The sequence below is a fragment of the Schistocerca piceifrons genome, chromosome 1 (assembly GCF_021461385.2).
Source record: "Schistocerca piceifrons isolate TAMUIC-IGC-003096 chromosome 1, iqSchPice1.1, whole genome shotgun sequence".
NCBI lineage: Eukaryota > Metazoa > Arthropoda > Insecta > Orthoptera > Acrididae > Schistocerca > Schistocerca piceifrons.
Window position 1 is genome coordinate 341681979 of NC_060138.1, and position 21167 is coordinate 341703145.

At 43.2% G+C, this 21167-nt stretch overlaps 1 protein-coding gene across 1 annotated transcript in view; it reads left to right on the plus strand.

Moving 5' to 3' along the window:
- The window catches only part of LOC124783015 (prenylcysteine oxidase-like), an 85219-nt gene that overhangs the window by 20406 nt on the left and 43646 nt on the right, over positions 1–21167 (plus strand). Inside the window, exon 3 of the mRNA XM_047253990.1 lies at positions 11859–12036. Coding sequence (XP_047109946.1) covers positions 11859–12036 — 178 coding nt within the window. The remainder of the gene's footprint in view (positions 1–11858; positions 12037–21167) is intronic.

Here is a 21167-nt window from a genome sequence, read left to right on the forward strand (position 1 = left end):
CACCAGATGTCAATGTTATTGAACCTTTTTGATCTACTGTAGAGGGAAGGTGTAGGATTGCTATCCATATTCACTTTCATTACCTGAATTTGCCACTATTCTCCAGGAAGAATGGTATAAGATTCCCTTGAAAAATGTACAGGACCTGTATTTATCCATTCCAAGATGACTGGAAGCGGTTTTGAATGCAATCAGGTGTCCTACACCATATTAAGCATGGTAATGTGTTTTCGGCAATTCTGTATTTTGGCCAACCCTTGTATGTGCTCTATACAAGAGAAGCAGGGCAAGGGAAAAATAGTATACTACATCCATCCCACATATCAAGAGATACAAATTACATTGATCAAACACATTACCTGGCCTTGGACATAATATATGTTTCCTTCTGACAACTGTTAGAGAACCAACCCCTCTTATGGTGATTCAAGCAGATATGCACTGTGCATCACTGTTGTTAGAGGTGACCAGAAACCTCTGTATTTGAGCAAAATGAAAGCCCTGGCCCAGAGACTTTAGTGACTCTATGACAGTCTAAGATATGTTTTGTTAAACTTATCACAGAATTGAAATCTGTATAATTCTCCTAAATGGCACAGTGGCAGTTAAAAGTTTTGTTTATTGTTATGTGGAAACCATGTCAGGGCTTTTTAGATCGTGTGACTGCTTGTTTAAAATAATTCTATTCACAGAAGCCTTCAAAACACATCAAACCAAAAGAAATGAGAGCATCGAGGTAAAAATCAGAAACTAACCTAGTCACATATTTGAAGTAAACATCAGTGTATACAAAAGGACAGATTACTTGGAAAAGCTCACACACACACACACACACACTTTGTCTCACTCTGTTACCTTTGTTTCCCCTCCTGCAAGTCCAGGGGTTAGAATAGGCGCGAGGTATTGCTGGCCTGTCGTAAGAGGTGACTAAAAGGAGTCTCACGCGTTTCGGCCTTTATGTGGTGGTCCCCTGTTAGGTTTGACCTCCATTTTTCAAAATTTTATCGAAGAGCGAGCCAATTGGGAAAGGGCGCCTAACATGGTGGATCGTGTCCACCATGTGCTGAGACCTCTTGTGTCCTTTGTCACCATGGATCTGCATTTCCGCCCATTCTCCAGGTGTTGGGCGAGCTCAACCTCCTGGGTGTGTTTTCCTTCGTCCAATGTGCCGTGTCGCTTTCTGCGCTGATGACTATAATGGACTTCTTAGCTCGTTTGCACCTGATATCCAGAATGGTATCCAGTCCGTTGTGGTGGGGCTGCCATGTACCCTGTTGGTTGTAGCCCCCCTGACCCCAAGGGATCGCTCTGCTGATGCCTGCTTGGTTGCTCCTGACGTATGCCAAGGAGTAGATGCCCATCCCCCGGGATCGTCAGGACTCCCGGCAATGGCCATCCTGGCAGGTGGCCTTTGCTGCTGCTGGGTGCCACCTGTGGGGAAGACCCCTGGTCTTAGTGGGTGGCATCAGGGTGGTGACATGTGACGAAGCTCTGTACATCATCTCTTGTGCTGGACAAACACCAGCAGTCACTTATGGGGTCAATTCAGTGCACAGAAATACGACCCCAAATCATTCATCTCCCTGACCACACCATGGGAGGAATGCCAGGTTAAGGATGGCAGCGCATCTTATTTGCCCCAGTACCTTGTATGTTGAAGAGCTGATGGGAATCTTTCGTGCTTCTGAAACCTCAGTTTTTTGTTGAGCATTTAGAGAACAAGTTTGTGGAGGTGGAGGGATTGTCCAAAATGTGATCGGGTCAGTCTTGATCAAAACAGCATCCTCTGCCCAGTCAAGGGCACTACTCGCCTGTGACAAGCTGGGGGATGTTTCTGTTTCCATCATGCCCCATAAGAACTTAAATACGGTCCAGGGTTTCATATTTCAGAGGAAACTGCTTTTGCAGTGTGATGATGAAGTTGTGTGCCAATTTAAAGCAGCGAGGTGTTCATTTCGTCCGGTGCATCCACCAGGGTCCGAGGTATAATCAGGTTGCCACCGGTGCCTTCATCTTGGCCTTCGAGGGTGACACATTACCCGAGAAGGTCAGGGTGATGGTCTACCGCCGTGATGTGAAGCCATATATCCAATACTCCACGTGCCCCACCTCCCGCCTGTGTCAGCTGCAGAGAGTACAATTCGCCTTGCTCGCCATACTGCAGGATTCTCCAGAAAGAAAGGAAAATAATGAAATACAAGACCCTGGACCAACTGACCTCCACCAAGACTAAGAGAAAATATAAGGGGCTACATCCTATGCATATGACTTAAACCTATGCTACCGATACGACAAAGGTTCTACCATCTTCCGTTCCGCCGCGTACAGTTGGCTCTCAGAGTCATCAGATTCCACCTGCCAGCTTTATGGTGGGGAACACTTCCCTTCCTGTTGCTCCTGCACCATCTACTTCAGGAACAACCCTCCCCCTCCAAACATCGGGGACTTCAGTCCCCACTTTTCAGACAGAGAAGCGAATGTCTTCTTTGGTTCCTCTCACTAGGAAGTGGTCCCTTGGGTCACTCCCTCCCAGGTTCCTACCAGCGGCAAAGCTGACACCTGCCAGTGGTTGAAGTGACCACAGGTCAGGGCTTCTTGATCCTTCTCATTCCCTGACACTGAATCACTGAAGCCATCCCTGCCGAACAAACCTAAGGAGTAGCGAGAGAAACCAAAAAAGAAAAAGACCCCCAAGAACCAAGGCACTGCGGTGGCACCCACACCACCACCACCTACAAGCTCTGCATCTGAGGATGAAGTGGAGATTCTGGCCTCCGCTGATGACATAGATCTCACTGGGCGCTCAGACCCAGGTACTCATCTGGTGGCAGCAGGTGACCCTGAGGCATAGACTGCGTCATTGAGTGTTTCATGCCTTCCCAGTCTCACGATCACGTCATCCTCCAGTGGAATTGCAGCAGTTTTTTCCACCATGTGGCTGAGCTATGGCAACTGCTAAGCTTTACACCTGCTTTCTGCTTTGCCCCCCAGGAAACCTGGTTCCCAGCAATGCAGACCCCTGCCCTTCTTGGCTACAGGGGATATTACAAGAATTGTAGCGAATATAATAGAGCGTCAGGTGGAGTTTGCATCTATGTCCTGAACTCGGTATGTAGTGAACCTGAGCTCCTTCAAACTCCTCTTGAAGCTGTGGCTGTCAGGGTACGGACAACACAGGAAGTAACTCTCTGCAAATGGTGCAGTACCACTGAATGTATTGGCTGCACTGATTGAGCAACTCCCTAAACCTTTCCAACTTTTGGGAGATTTTAATGCCTATAACCCCTTTTCAGGGTGGCACTGTGCTTACTGGCTGAGATAGAGATGTCGAAAATTTACTGTCACAACTCGGCCTCCACCTCTCAAATACAGGTGCCCCCACACATTTCAGTGTGGCACATGGCACATATTCAGCCATTGATCTCTCGGTTTGCAGTCCTGGCCTTATCCCATCTATCCACCGGACAACCTGTGTGGCAGTGACCACTCCTCCGGCATCATGCCCATGGATGCCTACCCAGATGGGCCTTAAACAAGGCAGACTGGGTAGCCTTAACCTCTGCTGACACCGTTGAATCTCCCCAACATGGTGCCATCAATGTTGTGGTTGAGCAGGCCACTAAGCGATCGATTCTGTGGTGGAAAATGCGATTCCTCATTCTGTAGGGTGCCCCAGGTGAAAGACAGTCCCTCGGTGGTCGCCGGATGTCGCTGAGGCTATTAAAGAGTGTCGGCGAGCTCTACAGCGGCACCCTGCCCTAGAGCACCTAATAGCCTTTAAGCAGCTCCGTGCCTGTGTTTGCCAGCTTATAAAACGATGGAAACTGGAGTGTTGGGAGAGATACATGTTGACTATTGGGTGCCATACATCACCTCCCTTAGTCTGAACGAAGATCAGACATCTTTTCGGGTACCATATGCCAACAAGTGGCCCTGGCGTGAACATCAGTCGTGTGTTTTCTACCGACAAAAATGTGATTGCCAAGCACTTCGCTGAGCACTATGCTCGAGCCTCTGTGTCGGAGAACTACCCCCCAGCCTTTCGCACCATCAAACGGTGGATGGAAAGGAAAGCCTTCTCGTTCACTACATGCCACAGTGAACTCTACAACGCCCCATTTACAGAATGGGAGCCCCTCAGTGCTCTTGCACATTGCCCCGACACAGCGCCTGGGCTCGATCAGGTCCACAGTCAGATGATTAAACATCTCTCATCTGACTACAAGCGATCTATCCTTGCCATCTTAAACCAGATCTGGTGCAATGGTGTATTTCCATCGCAATGGTGGGAGAGCACCATCATTCTGGTGCTCAAACCCAGTAAAAACCTGCTTGATGTGGATAGCTATTGGCCCCTCAGCCTCACCAACGTTCTTTGTAAGCTGCAGGAATGAATGGTGTGTCAGCGGTTGGATTGGGTCCTGGAGTCATATGGCCCACTGACTCCATCTCAGGGCAGCTTCCGCCAGGGTCTCTCTACCACTGATACTCTAGTTTCCCTCAAGTCTGCCATCCGAACAGCCCTTTCCAAATGCCAATACCTGGTTGCTGTCTTTTTTGACTTGTGTAAAACATACAACACGACTTGGCGACATCGTATCCTTGCCACATTGTATGAGTGGGGTCTCCGGGGCCCACTCCCGGTTTTCATCCAAAATTTCGTGTCATTCCGTACTTTCCGTGTCCAAGTTGGTGCCTTCTATAGTTTCTCCCGTATTCAGGAGAATGGCATTCCGCAGGGCTCTGTATTGAGTGTGTCTATTTTTAGTGGCTATTAATGGTCTAGCAGCACCTGTAGGGCCGTCAGTCTCACCTTCTCTGTATGTGGATGACTTCTGCATTTCATATTGCTTTTCCAGTACTGGTGTTGCTGAACGGCGCCTACAGGGAGCCATTCACAAGGCGCAGTCATGGGCTCTAGCCCACGGCTTCCGGTTTGCAGCTGCGAAGTTGTGTGTCATGCACTTCTGTCGGCATCATACTGTTCATCCGGAACCATAACTTTACCGTAATGATGATCCATTCACTGTAGTGGAGACATATTGATTCTTAGGACTGGTTTTCGACACCCGATTGACTTGGCTACTTCACCTTCATCAGCTTAAGCGGAAGTACTGGCAGCATGTCAGTGCCCTCCGCTGCCTGAGCAACACCAACTGGGGTGCAGATCTCTTTACACTGCTGCAGTTCTACAGAGCCCTTGCTCAATCCTGCCTTGACTATTGGAGTGTGCTTTATGCTTCAGTGGCGCCCTCAGTGTTGTGTGTACTCGACCCAGTGCACCACTGTGGCGTTCACCTAGCAATGGGAGCTTTTAGAACGAGTCTAATGTCCAATGTTCTGGTGGAGGCAGGAGTCCCTCCATTGCAGATCCGACACACACAACTGCTCGCCAGTTATGTTGCACATATTCGTAGTTCTCCAGAGAATCCAAATTACTGTCTCCTTTTCCCACCCGTGGCAGTTCATCTCCCGCATTGGCAGCCCAGGTTAGTGCTAACAATTGCAGTTCATGTGCGATCCCTTCTGTCTGAACTGGAGTCCTTCCCTTTACCACCTCTGCTTGAGGTCCTTTCACTTACACCTCCATGGTGTACGTCTCGACCGAAGCTTCTTCTGGACAGCATAACAGTAGGCAGAATAAACTGTGTGTCGTTAAGGAGACTGTGGATTTGTGGATCTCTTCCTTGCAGGCTTCTCACATGGAATCAGTTGTCCTTTGTCGGCTCCACATTTACCATACATGGCTAACACATGGTTACCTCCTCCGTTGTGAGGACCCACCTCAGTGTCACTGTGGCTCACAAATGACAGGTCGTCCACCTCTTGCTGGACTGCCCACTTTTAGCCACTCTGGGGCTGACTTTTAACTTTCGCTGCACCCTACCTTCGGTGTTGGGAAACAATGCCTGAACAGCAGCTTTAGTTTTACATTTTATTTGTGAGGGTGGGTTTTATCATTTGATCTAAGTTTTTGCACATGTCCTTCATCCCTCTGTGTCCTCCACCCTAGTGCTTTTTGGGTGGAGGTTTTAATGTGTTGCAGAGTGGCTGGCTTCTTCTTTTTATTTTCATGGTCAGGCAGCCATGTTAATCTGCTTTCTTGTTTTAATCTCTTCTACCTCTTTCTTGCTTCTCTCTGCAGTTTTGTTGTCCTCTTTTGTTCTTTGTAGTGTTTGTTGCCTTTCCTTAGTTCTTGTCATATTTCTGTCCTTTTGGTATTGTGCTCTATGTCTCTTTTGTTTTCTTCTTATCCCTGTATGATTGTTTTAACAGGAACAAGGGACTGATGGCCAAGCAGTTTGGTCCCTTCCCCACCTTTTAAACCAACCAACCTACCTAACCTGTGTTTTAGTAGCCAGTGATGCTAACTACTAGAGTGCAATGGAGCCTAAGGGACCAGAGATTTTAGTAGGGATCTTGTTCCAGCTGGCACACACGTCCACGTACAGGAGGCTGTGATATATTCCTAGATGCCTAATGTAATACTTGTTCTCAAAACTTTCTAAGTAAGTTTTTGCAAAATGGATTGTGTATTCTTCAGGTGTCTGCTAGTACGTGTTTTGCAGCATTTCCTTGACACTCTCCCATGGATCAAACAAACCTGTGACCATTTGTTCTGCCCATCTATGTATATGTTTAATATTCACTATTAGACTTATTTAGAATTGTTCAAGAATGATTTCATCGATCTTCTTCACTTTCATTCACAAAATATGACATACCTTACTTGAATAATTTAGAGAGTGGTGGAAAGACACTTGCATCATATCATTTTCAAGAAACAACTAAAGCTTTTTTTAACCTTTTCTTAAGTCACTGGATGAGCAGGGAAACAGTAAATTTACAGTATAATGCTTACCATGTAGGAATACTTTTATCGTGGACCTACTGTATTTATACTGTCATTTGCTTAAAACATGCCTTCTCTCTAAGAGGTGCTTTGTTCCATTTTATACTTTCTTTACTTTTGATGTTTTTGTACCAATAACATCTTTTGCTGTGTGCATGATTATTTTTGCTAAGTGATTTCCTCTTTCAGCTACGTCTGTGGATTGTTCATTTTCTGAGATGTTGAACTTGTTGCTTAGTTTAATTTGGTACATCTATCTGTTTTAAATAAATTCTTGTGATTCTATGTTTCTGACTTCATGCCTTGTGAGATTTTCTTTCTACTTTTATATCTATTTTTATCTGTGCATTATGAGTCTGTGGTTCCTTGCAATTTAACACCTTTTAAACCCATCACATGGTGAAAATTTTCTTTGTTTGAAAAAATTTAATCAATTTAATTTTTTCCGCTTGAAAAGTCCATTTTCTGTTTGTTATCTTCTGTAGAAATGGGTTATGGACAAACTTATTGATGTCGTAAACTCTACTAACATATGACCTTGATAATTTCAGGTATCATGCACCCATTTTATTTATTCATCAGATTTTGTGGGACTATGGGAGCAGAGCTGTTTTGTCATGGAATAAGTCAGTGTGTAGTTTAAACAGTGATTGAAAAATTTATGAACAGAAGAAAGAAAATAATTAATTAAAGAACAAACATGAGAGTATATGAAAAATAACAAATCACAGAAAAAGGTTCTCAGCTATTGTGAGGAACTCTTGTATAAAATAAAAAGAATGTACCACAAAAAACCTTTCATGTTAGATTTGAAGACTTGGCACTATTATTTTTTCTTAGTTCTGCTGGAAGCCCGTTGAATGGCGAACACCTATCTATACAATTTGGTATCCCAGTGCAAATCATTTTTCAATATAGTATTCATTGTATTCTAATACAATCATTTTCTGGTCTAAGAAATTTGTTCTGTAGTGCACATGTTTGCCCCATTATGTGATGACATGAGAGATAGTAGAGTAACAGTAAACAAGTGTTTGCATTTCAGTGTTCGAAACACTTAACCTTGGTCTAGTAGTGAAGGTAGCAGAATTCAGTTTCTGCACAATATCTTGAACATAATACTTCCAAGAAAGCTAATTCTTTCAAGAGAGCTCTCAGTCCTAAAAGTTCAAAATGACCAACTTCACTGATGTTTGCTTTTACAGAAGTTCAGTTTCAGAAACTTTATGTGTTTTAATTTTTTTGCAGTTACACTTTAATCTGTCCTCTAAAAGTCATGTGTTGATTTTATCTATTAACCAACTTGCTTGTTCATTTTCATTCCATTCCATGCCTTTCACAGAAACACTTGTCATCTGCAAAGATCAAACAAAATCACTGGTAATCTGTAAAGAGAGATTTTTGTGACAGCTATCATTTTTAGTGGCAGATCATTGTTACACTTATACCAAGGAAAGCAACTGATGTGTGTATGGTGTCTGTTCTTTTGGACATGTCCAAAAGAACAGACACCATGGAGGATTGTGACAGTCGTGAAGAATCAAATTTCAGTGAATTACAAACATCAGCTAAGCAGGAGATCTCGGGTTCGAATTCCGGTCAGGCACGCATTGTTTCAACTCTCCCCATTGATTTCTATCAATCAGCTAATGTTTGTAATTCATTGGAATTCCATTCTTCACAGCTGTCACAATCCACCGTGGTGTCTGTCCAAAAGAACAGACACCACACACATATAATTACAGTGATCACAAGCCAAATATCATTTCTGTGTGGATGCACACCTATACTCAGGTAGGGAGCACTACTTTTGTAGTGTGTGGAATAAGTTGCAAATGTGAATCTGCTGGAGAGTGTGCTTGGGATAATTCTGCGCAGTCGCACCAGTTCCTGTGTTGTCATTCCGTATGGGTTTGAATGCCTGCCTAGTAAGCCGGAGATCCTGGGTTCGAATCCTGTTCGGCCACACATTTTGTCAGCTCTCCCTGTTGATTTCTATCAATGTCCCGTACACAGCTGATGTCTTTGATTCATTGAAATTTTAAAAGCAGTTGACCCAGAACAGAACCTTCCACTTTCATAGATTCAAATTGTTTTCCCTATTTGTCTCGCATACAAAACAATAAATTTCATTTCATGTGGATACTCCTTTCTTTCAGTCATACTGTAAATCTGACAACAGATTATGTGTACTGAGATGTGCCTTTACTCTCTTATACACTGCTTTGTCAAAAAAATTTAAAAACACCGATAACAAAGGAATTGAGTGGTAACTGTCTGCATTCTCACTTTTTCCCTTTTTACAAAGATGTGTCACTAATGAAAATTTGTCTGTCAGGAAATTGGCCACATCTGACACATTGCTCAGATGGCTGTGCACACAATTAATACATGGTGCGTCAATTCTCATAACCTTACGTGATATTTCACTATACTCATGGGAGCCTTTACTCTTTGGTGATTTAGTAATTGATTCAATTTCATCTTTGATTGTTCCTTGTAGCAGCATGTGGTATGTCTTAGAGCATCAGCTTAAGGGTTCTGCTTACTTATCTGTACATATAAAATTTTGGTGCAATTTTGTGGCTGTTGTGCAAAATATTTAATAATGAATTTTTGTCATCTCTGTGGGTCCCTAACAGTTTCAGTCTCCCACATGAGAGGTGTAATATCGAACATTCAGCATTCTGCCCTTGTACACTTTCAAAATTGACCATATAGTTTTAATTTTGTTCTGAGAGCTTGCTATTAATTTGGTGTAATGCATTGTTTTAGTCAATCCAATGATGCTACTGCACGTTTCAGTATTGTCAGTAGCAACTGGGCTCTGACTGCCCTTCATACTTCCTTGAAGTGACCGCCTGAGTGTTCTCAGTCCACTACTTGTAATATTCTTTCACCTGGCTGAAATACCAATGTCCTAGCAACAATCACTCATCAGCAGGTCCTCAGAAACGGTGCACAAGTCTGCCAGGCCCCAAAGAGTAGAAACAGTAGTAAATATTGGCAGATATATTTTCACATTGGTCTCAGCCCAGGCCTGTTTGCTTGCTAAATCTCAGTAAAAATCTTAATGCATGACCAGTTTGCACAATAATACCATATTAGGAGGGACATCATATCGGTATTGTTATTTAGCTGTCTGTCTATCATGGCTCATAATGTAGCTTGCTGAATAAGTTTGAAGTGTTTTCCCATAAATGTAATAAGCATACAGATACACATAACAGAGACCTTAGTCATTAGTAGTATATTCTCCTTTACTATTTACAACAGTCCACCAATGCTGGGGTAACTTTTTGATTCTGCTACTATGAAATCACATCGTTTTGAGGTGAAGAACATGTTGACCCATGTTCAGAGCAAATTTTCATCCAGGAAGGAAGTTCCTTGAAGGTTGTCCAATAGAAAGCAGGAAAGGTGAAAGCATCCAAGATGAGGTGAATAAGGGATGTGTGGAATATCTTCCCAACCCAACTCCTGTATAGCATTTTTCGGCAGTCTAGTAGAATGCAAACAAGTATTATCATGGATTAACATCACTACACACAGTTGTCCTGGTCACTGTTCTCAGATTACATCTGCAAGGTGCCTCCGTTGTCAATAATAAATATCAGCAGTGATGGATACACCTTGGGGAAGCAATTTATAGTACACCACACTGTTACCTAACATTATCTTTAGTGGATCCGCACAGGTCTTTGTACGGAGAGTTGCTGCTTTGTTTGGGCTCAACCATTCCTTTCTTTTCCTTATGTTAGCATAAAGACACCATTTCTCACCAGTAACAATACAATATAGGAATGATTGATGTTATTCATGAGCCACTTGATGATGAGCAAGCAGAGATGCATGTATCGCCACCCGCTGATTTTTGTGATTTTGGCTTAGAGCATGTGGTACCCAACCACTCAATCTTTGAATCTTCCCCGTTGCATGCAAATGTCTCATGATGGTGGAATGATCACAGTTCATCACATTTTGCCAGTTCTTGAGTACACTGAGGTGGATCATTGTGGATTAATGTGTTTAAACGATCTTTGTGAAACCCAAAGGTCTTCCTGAATGTGGAGAGTCACTCATGTCAGAATGATTATCCTTAAAACAAGGAACCCATTTTCTTGCTGTGCTCTGTCCAGTGGCATTATCCCCATACACAACGCAAATTTTTTTCTGGCTGCCTTCACTGCTGTCGCCCTTCTATTGATTCCAACAAAAGAATTTCTCCAATTGGTACTCCATTTTCTAGCATCCACAGCTTCACTTATTCTCCCCAAATGACAAAACGACAATATGTACACTCAAAGAGCACCAGTGAACTAAAAATAAAAAATGACAAACAATAAATAAAGCCAAAGCAACATGTGAAACAAAAACACTACAAACTTATGAACCAATCTAATACATTTGGTCAAAAAAAGAAGCAGACTTGACTCACTGTGCTGTCTGCAGTGTGGGACAGTTGGCAGCGCATCCATATTTATTCCCTACAAAGTGAACAACCAAGACTATCTAATGGTTGCTGAGTGCTGCATCCAGGAGCTTCTAGACTGGATATTGGGATCATCTTTGGTTGTTTCTTTTAATCCTCTCTAAGATGCAATTAAGCTCTCTCCTCCTAGTTCTGCTCTCCTCATTTTCAACCTTTCTATGCATAAAATCATAAAAATATAAAATGACTATACAGATATTTACCTACTTATTAATACAGATGTACTTGCCATGAAACCTCTCTGTACTAGGTGGCAGTTACAGTTTGACCTCCTTTTGATATAAAGGAAGCTGCTGCAGTAAAACATTTCTGATAGTGGTAATAAATTTTGACACTGCATTTTTTTATTATTATAATTTTTGTACTTTTAAGTCTCGAACGATGATGTTATGTGTCTTTGTAAGTTGTAAAATAACTAGAACACATATGGCAGAAAGCTTTATCTGATGTACATCTATAAAAAGTGTGCACAGAGCACTTTATCTGCTGAATAACATGTGGTATGTTTTATAGGTTTGGGACGAAGAAAAACACATGAATCAACTTTTGGTCTCTATGATGGTAACAAATTTCTTTTTCGTGAAGCAAACACTTGGAACTTCATTAACACACTTAAAATATTGTGGCGGTATGGTATCAATGTAATCACTTTACAAGACTATGTAAGTGACATGCTTGGAAAATTTGAAAGGTAAAGTTTTCTTGAGAATATTATTTTAAATTGTGTCATTGCAAATGCGGTGTGTGTGTGTGTGTGTGTGTGTGTGTGTGTGTGTGGTGTAACAGTTAAAGGCATTCATCAGTGATGACTATTGAATAATCATGAGGATTATGAATGGAACATTAAAGATTCCACTATATTTTTCCCATGTGCCATAAAAGCCCTAGGGATCCTTTCGTGATGTGATTTAGGTTTTCTGTGGTTTTCCTAAACTGATTTAGATTTTCTGTGGTTTTCCTAAATCAGCTGAGGCAAATGTAATGATGATTCCTTTAGCAAAGCCACAGCTGACTGTTGTCCTCTCTTCATTAAATACATCTGTATTTATTCGCATGTCTGTGTGTTTGTCTTATGTTTCTTTCCTTTATTAAGCTGACAAATTCTATATCATTGTAGAATGACCCTGGAATCATTCATTCATTCATTCATTCATTCATTCTGCATGCATCTTTTCCATAAATCTCATAAGGAAGTAGAGCTCTTTGCATGTGAAACCAGCTGAGTCACACGTTAACAGGCAGTTGCAACCACTGATAGTCACTTCTGCAAAGTACAGTAACATCAAATTATGACTAGTGCTAATCTCATCAAATTGATTATTTTGTGTAGACTGCTTTATGTAAGTGTGCAAGGAGAAAAACTCTCACTAGAAAAAAAAAAGAAAGAGCTCAAAATTTGTCATTTCTGTGTGCACACTAATCCTCTACAGGTAAGTCATTGCCTCTCCCTTATTTTACATATTTTTTCCACTAAGGAGAAAAACAGCTACTTTGGGCAAAACCACTGCTCCTCCTCCAGTACTACTCATCTCCTGTTATTACCTACCATTTCACCTGCCTGGATAGCTGCGTGTGTTAACACGACTGCTTCCAGAATGGTAGTGTACTCTGGCCACTGACAAATCCAGCCGGTGGATTAACAATGATGGGTTGGTGTACCAGCCAGCCTGAATGTGGTTTTTAGGCAGTTCCCACATCCCACTATGTGAATATCACTCAGATGTATGCTTTGCAAATATTTGGAATGCTTTCTTGCCCTTGCTCACAGAATTTAATCTATACTCAGACAGATTGGACACATTGTTTCTGTCTAGGAGGTGAATAGGAGACTGATGACCTTTGCTGTTTGTCTCCTTAAACACGTGTTCAGCAACTGCAACATCTAATATTTCAAACAAAGCATTTATTTAATCTTACATGGATCACTAATGGGAAAATTAGGATCTTTCTAATACAAATATTAGAGTTATGTGGAATTTGCAGGACCTTTCTAATACAAATATTAGAGTTATATAGAATTCGCATTCTTGGATCCATGTAATCTTATAAGTTGAAGGAGGAGTGACTTCATTAGTCACTCCTCCTAAAGTGGTGTCCCATTGCCCACCCAATCTCCACAACAGCCCAGTCCATCCCTATGCCATTCCCAATCCCAACCCCTTGCCACAAGGATCATATCCCTGTGGAAGACCCAGGTCCAAACCTGCCCGATCCACCCACACAGCACTTCCTTTCTCAGTCCTGTCCCAGGTTTATCCTAACCCATCAGGGCTGGGCCACCTGTGAACGTAGCCATGTCATTTACCAACTCTGTTCTAATCATTCACAGCTTTTTATATTGGTATGAATACCAACTAGCTGTCCACCAGCAAGAATGGCCACCGCCAAACTGTGGCCAAGAGCAAAGTAGACAACCTTGTGGCACAACATGCAGCTGTGCATAACACACTTGATTTAATGGATGCTTCATTATCAGAGTCATCTGGTTCCTTCCCTCCACCACCAGCTTTTCTGAACTGCACAGATGGGAGTTATCCTTACAGCACATTCTCTGCTCCCTTAATTATCCCGGCCTCAGCCTTCGGTAGCATACTGTCCAAACACCCTCCACCCAACAGTTTCTACCCCCTCTGTCCTATCATCTCCTCCTCATTCTCTTCTCCTACCCTGTTTATTTGCAGTGCTCTGCCAACACATCCACATGTCTTTACCCACTCCTCTCCTTTTTTCCTCACATCCCTGCCCCACAACCTCCTGATGCTACACCAGTTCACAGTCTAGTCTCTGCATACTCCACCACGCAGCATTTCTCTCTCTCCCCACCCATACACTACTATCCCTTCCACCACCCCACCCCCCACGCCATCCAGATTGCTGTTTCCATCCCACATTATGTTGCATTCCAGCCAAAGATACTGGAGTTGGTGGTCGTGTGTGCATGAGGTGTGCTTGTTTGTTTGTGTGTGTGTGTGTGTGTGTGTGTGTGTGTGTGTTTTTTACTCTTTTACTGACAAAGGCTGTGGCTGGAAGCTATATGTGAGTGTCTTTTAATTGTGTCTGTCTGCAACTTGATGTGTCTTATTTATGGTAGGGTCTAAGTAACAATCTGTCTTTCCTATATTGTTGATATTCCTACTTGAAATTTCCATTGTTTGATAATGAAGTATTCTTTTACTTTATTTTTAAACATTTGAGGATATTCTTTCCTGCATAACATGCACTGGTAGTGTGTTGTAGACTTTTGCCCCAGAATATAAAACTCCATTCTGAACCCTAGAGAGGGACGTAAAGTCTACATGGACATTATTTCCACTTTTACTTTTGTGGTTGTGAATTTATCTTCAATTCACTCTTGTTTTTAACCACAAATATCATTAGGCAGTATTTGTATTGATGTGTACATGTAAGAATTCCTAGATCCCTCAGAAAGCTTGCGCCAACATGTTTGGTTATCAAGTTTACAAAATATTCTTATTTGCCACTTCTGTAGAAGGAACACTTTCCACCTTAGCTGCAGTGCCCTAGATTATTATGCCAAGGATAGAACTGAGTGAAAGTATGCAAAGTATGTTAACAAGTCGTCCTCCAGTTTGACATAGTGAGAGACATTTCTAAGTGCCCAGTAGACAAAAACTGAGCTTTTTCATTAACTTGTTCACATGCTGGTGCCACCTCAGTTTGTTATCCATCTGGATACCCAGGAACATGACGTTTGAAGCCTTATCGAGTATAAACACACTGATCTCTACTACTAGTACCTGGAAGTCATTTTTATTTGTTTGGAACTGCACAGTATTAGTTTTTTTGCAATATTAAGGTTTTAGTTGCTGATTGTGAACAAGTAGTAAGCATGTTTCGTTATTGTCCTGGCTTTGTCTGAAATGGAAGTGCTTGAGCCTTTTATCAATATACTTATCAGCAGCAAACATTACAGTATCTGAAGAGACCTCAGATTTCCCCAATAAATCATTTATCAAGAGCAAGAACAGCAGCGGTCCAAACGCTGAACCTTTCAGCATGCCGTAGTTAATGTTTCCCCCACTCTTAATTTAATCTTATTCCTATCATATTATTTGCTAATGTGACACACTTTTTTTCTATTGCTAAGATATGGCTCCATCCATAGGAGGAAGCCCTTTAATACCATAACATTTTCATTTCCATAGCAGAATTTTATGATCTACACAATCAAAGGCCTTTGCAAATTCACAGAAAATGCGAACAGAGTAATTTTTGTTGTTTATTTCCATGCAGAGTGGAGTGCACTCGATAGGGGGTGTGGTGGAGTGGTAGGCTGGTGTGTCCAGTTACACACAGGTGGCAAAGGGAAATATTTTGTTTAACTTCAAATATGTATCATATCATTAACAATGAGAGGCAGACACGTCACACACTGGTGACACTGGCTGGCATTGGCTCGCAGGTGGCTGGCTCCTGCTATGGAGAAGAGATGCATGCATCGACACCCTGTGTTGCTGACATCAGCAATGGCTGGTGGCTTGACAGTAGGCTGTAACCTTGACATCAGCGGCCCTCTCCTAACAAATTTCACTACACACTGGGTAGCAACACTACAATTCCTCTCTCCATAGGGAATACTCTGCCGTTCGGTACTTGTTGAGGACTGCCTCCACCCTTGATGTATTATAAAAAATTGCACACTCTCAATATTATACTACAGTAACAATTTTAAAGCGTATACATTTACATCAGTAAATTACATAGCTGTTTCCCAAATTCCTTATGTGCTAACAAATTCATTTTTAACTGATATCAATACTACATTATTTCTCATAAGCTTACTATAGCTGTTGTTACCTTGGAATGTCTCCTTATACTGCTTAATCTCTCAAGAGCCCCCTGCTGTGTTCATTATCTCAAATACTACAAAACATATTTCAATGATAGGTCTCTTGCCATGCCCATGCACAAACATTCCAGACTTAAAAACTAAAAATGACACTTATGTGTATACTGCTGATGAAGATTTCTTCAGTAAAGATGACACTATTTCTTTCTTAATAAATTATCCTTAACATGTCACCTTTGACAGTACACAGGCTGGCTCTATTAAACCATTACAATTGGCGCCCCATTTGTCTATCTGGTGGTTTTTTAATTGTTTGTTTAGGAACAACTTTCAAAACTTTGTCCTTGCAACAGATTCACCCTTTGGCTTCCCAGCAAATATACCCCCAACAGTATCATCATAAGAAAACCACAAACAGCACTACCATTCAAAATACATTGACAAGTTGTCCCATTTACTCCTCCCCTGTAGTACTTATTACAGACTAAATTTCCCTTGAAATGCTTGGTTTTCTGGTACTTCTGCTCATCCGAAACAACTTCCTGATGCCTAGTGGCACTATATCATGCAAATCGTGCCTTAGTGTATTTGTCCATGGTTTAACTGGTTTATCTTGTACAACAGACAATCTTTGCGACAGCTCTACACTGGCAACAGCTTTCTGTTGCCGAAGGTTAACTTTGTCATGATATTCAGTCAGAATGTTTACTTTCATGCTCACACTGTACCCTTCACCCACTTCATATTTGTCATCTACATCAGTCGTCACTGTGCTGTAAAAAGCTCACTGCGTACGTCAGCTGCTTGCCGTTTTTAATCAGCTGGTTATTGTACACTCTGCGCAACTTCTCTCCATTTTCCGGAGATTTTTGATAAGCTATTTCCTTCTCCTCGGCATCAGGCGCTTCTAATATCTTAGACTGCTTTGCATTGTCAGATCGCACCTTATCTGATTTGTCTCTTTAAAATTCTCAGTACCTCCTATTTGGTAGCACTCTGTGGTACTGAAAGCCCTGCTCCCTGTGGAACTGACCATGAGATGATTACCTCTTATCAGTTATGCAAAACATAAAAGAAAAGATAAAACTAAACATGCCACAATCCCAACACTGAATGTTACTTCATTAAATACTGAGCCATATTCCTTGCTCTCCACAAAACAAAACCGGATTATGAGAGCACTTAACTGTAACTCTGTCATGTCACTTCTAGGTATAACTTAACTACTGTCACCTGAGTGGCTGCTTGTAATTAGTACTACACATTGAAATGATGACTGAACTCAGCTTCATGTCCTGAACTGCTACTCACGGTTAACACTTGTATACTGCTAGACAGTGACCCATGCCTCTTGCCTGTGACACTCATATTGACCATATTAACCAGATGAAAACTAACATTTATCTTACACCTCCTAAAAATATGGCCTGCGTTCATAAAATCCACTGACTTACCATGACACTCACAATGAAAAGGGTGGTATTGGGGGGGGGGGGGGGGGGGGGCGAGGGAGGAAGACTCCCACCATGTATCACTCCATCTGCATCCCTGCAGCAGTAGAGTCAACTTCTTCATTTATGGATGATGGTTGTTGGCATTGTCTGCTCCCTCTGCTGTCACCAAATGGTGTGGTGACAGGCTCGAAGATCCCACTCTGTAGGGTACGGTCAGCACTTGGAAATGTGAGTGGTGGAGTGACAGACTGGTGAGTCCACTGACACACTGGTGGTCAAGAGAAATGTTTTATTCAACCTCAAATACACATCACATCACTAACAATGTGAGGTAGATGTGCCCCACTTCAGTGACTATGGCCAGCGCCGGCTAACAGATGGCAGGCTTCTGGCCTGGTGAAGATATGCTTACATAGGCATCCTACATTGCTGATGTTGGGCTAAGCAACATCTGGCGGCTTGACAGGAGGCTGCAGCATTGATATCAGCAATGCTCTCCTAGTCCAGCTGCGACGGCATTCCACTGTGGAACGGCCCCAGCAGGCAACTCAGGCCCCTCTCACATCTACCATGGAGGCAGGTGAAGATTACCATGCACAGAACATGACCCGCTGCCCCCCCCCTCCTCCCCTCCCCCTCCTCCGGCAGGATTCCAGTGACAGCAGGTGCAGACGGCAGGTTGGCACCAAGTCAAGTCGTCGTCTCACATCTACCATGGAGGCAGGTGAAGATTACCATGCACAGAACATGACCCGCTGCCCCCCCCCTCCTCCCCTCCCCCTCCTCCGGCAGGATTCCAGTGACAGCAGGTGCAGACGGCAGGTTGGCACCAAGTCAAGTCGTCGTCATCGTCGTGGTTGGGTTTTCAGTCCTAAGACTGGTTTGATGCAGCTCTCCATACTACTCTATCCTGTGTGAGCCTCTTCCTCTCCAAGTAACTACTGCAACTTATGTCCTTTTGAGTCTGCTTACTATATTCATTTCATTGTCTTGCCCCCAGTGCTAAATTGGTGATCCATTGATGTCTCAGAATGTGTCCTATCAACCAATCCCTTCTTTTGGTCAAGTTGTGCCGCACATTTCTTGTCTCCCCATTTCTATTCATTACCTCTTCATTAGTTACATGATCTATCCAACTAATCTTCAACATTCTTCTGTAGCACCACATTTTGAAAGCTTCTATTCTCTTTTTGTCTAAACTGTTTCTTATCTATATTTCACCTCCATATATGGCTGCACTCCAGATAAGTACTTTCAGAAAAGATTTCCTAACAATCAAATCTACACTCCTGGAAATTGAAATAAGAACACCGTGAATTCATTGTCCCAGGAAGGGGAAACTTTATTGACACATTCCTGGGGTCAGATACATCACATGATCACACTGACAGAACCACAGGCACATAGACACAGGCAACAGAGCATGCACAATGTCGGCACTAGTACAGTGTATATCCACCTTTCGCAGCAATGCAGGCTGCTATTCTCCCATGGAGACGATCGTAGAGATGCTGGATGTAGTCCTGTGGAACGGCTTGCCATGCCATTTCCACCTGGCGCCTCAGTTGGACCAGCGTTCGTGCTGAACGTGCAGACCGCGTGAGACGACGCTTCATCCAGTCCCAAACATGCTCAATGGGGGACAGATCCGGAGATCTTACTGGCCAGGGTAGTTGACTTACACCTTCTAGAGCACGTTGGGTGGCACGGGATACATGCGGACGTGCATTGTCCTGTTGGAACAGCAAGTTCCCTTGCCGGTCTAGGAATGGTAGAACGATGGGTTCGATGACGGTTTGGATGTACCGTGCACTATTCAGTGTCCCCTCGACGATCACCAGTGGTGTACGGCCAGTGTAGGAGATCGCTCCCCACACCATGATGCCGGGTGTTGGCCCTGTGTGCCTCGGTCGTATGCAGTCCTGATTGTGGCACTCACCTGCACGGCGCCAAACACGCATACGACCATCATTGACACCAAGGCAGAAGCGACTCTCATTGCTGAAGACGACACGTCTCCATTCGTCCCTCCATTCACGCCTGTCGCGACACCACTGGAGGCGGGCTGCACGATGTTGGGGCATGAGCGGAAGACGGCCTAACGGTGTGCGGGACCGTAGCCCAGCTTCAGGGAGACGGTTGCGAATGGTCCTCGCCGATACCCCAGGAGCAACAGTGTCCCTAATTTGCTGGGAAGTGGCGGTGCGGTCCCCTACGGCACTGCGTAGGATCCTACGGTCTTGGTGTGCATCCGTGTGTCGCTGCGGTCCGGTCGCAGGTCGACGGGCACGTGCACCTTCCGCCGACCACTGGCGACGACATCGATGTACTGTGGAGACCTAACGCCGCACGTGTTGAGCAATTCGGCGGTACGTCCACCCGGCCTCCCGCATGCCCACTATACGCCCTCGCTCAAAGTCCATCAACTGCACATACGGTTCACGTCCACACTGTCGCGGCATGCTACCAGTGTTAAAGACTGCGATGGAGCTCCGTATGCCACGGCAAACTGGCTGACACTGACGGCGGCGGTGCACAAATGCTGCACAGCTAGCGCCATTCGACGGCCAACACCGCGGTTCCTGGTGTGTCCGCTGTGCCGTGCATGTGATCATTGCTTGTACAGCCCTCTCGCAGTGTCCGGAGCAAGTATGGTGGGTCTGACACACCGGTGTCAATGTGTTCTTTTTTCCATTTCCAGGAGTGTATATTCAATGTCAACAAATTTCTCTTCTTCACAAATTCTTTTCTTGCTGTTACCAGCTTACATTTTATATCCTCTCTACTTCAGCCATTATAAGTTTTTTTTCTGCCCAAATAGCAAAACGTATCTGTTACTTTAAGTGTCGCGGTTCCTAATTTAATTCCCTTAGCGCCACATGATTTAATTCATCTTATGTTAGTGTTCATCTTATATCCTCCTTTCAAGATGCTGTCCGTTCCATTCAACTGCTCTTCAAAGTTGTTTGCTGTCTCTGACAAAATTACAAAGTCATTGGCAAACCCCAAAGTTCTTATTTCTTCTCCCTGAGCTTTAATTCCTAATCTAAATTTTTCTTTGGTTTGCTTTACTGCTTGCTCAGTGTACAGACTCAATAACATTTGGGATAGGCTATAACCCTCTCCCACTCCCTTCTCAACCACAGCTTCCCTTTCACGCCCTTCAACTCTTATGACTGTCGTCTGATTGCTGTACAAGTTGTAAATAGCCTTTTGCTCCCTGTGTTGTATGTTGCTACCTTCATAATTTCAAAGAGGGTATTGCAATCAACATTGTCAAAAGCTTTCTCTAAGTCTACAAATGCTACAAACGTAGGTTTGCCTTTCTTTAACCTACCTTCTAAGATAAGTCATAGGGCCAGTATTGCCTTGCATGTTGCTACATTTCTCCAGAATTCAAACTTATCTCCGAGGTTGGCTTCTATTAGTTTTTCCATTCTTCTACAAAGAATTCATGCTAGTAGTCTGCAACCATGATTTATTCGATTCAATTCAGTTTATTGCTCGTAACGTGTAATTTTACATGCATGTGCATTTTCAACTGTGTAGAAAGTTTTT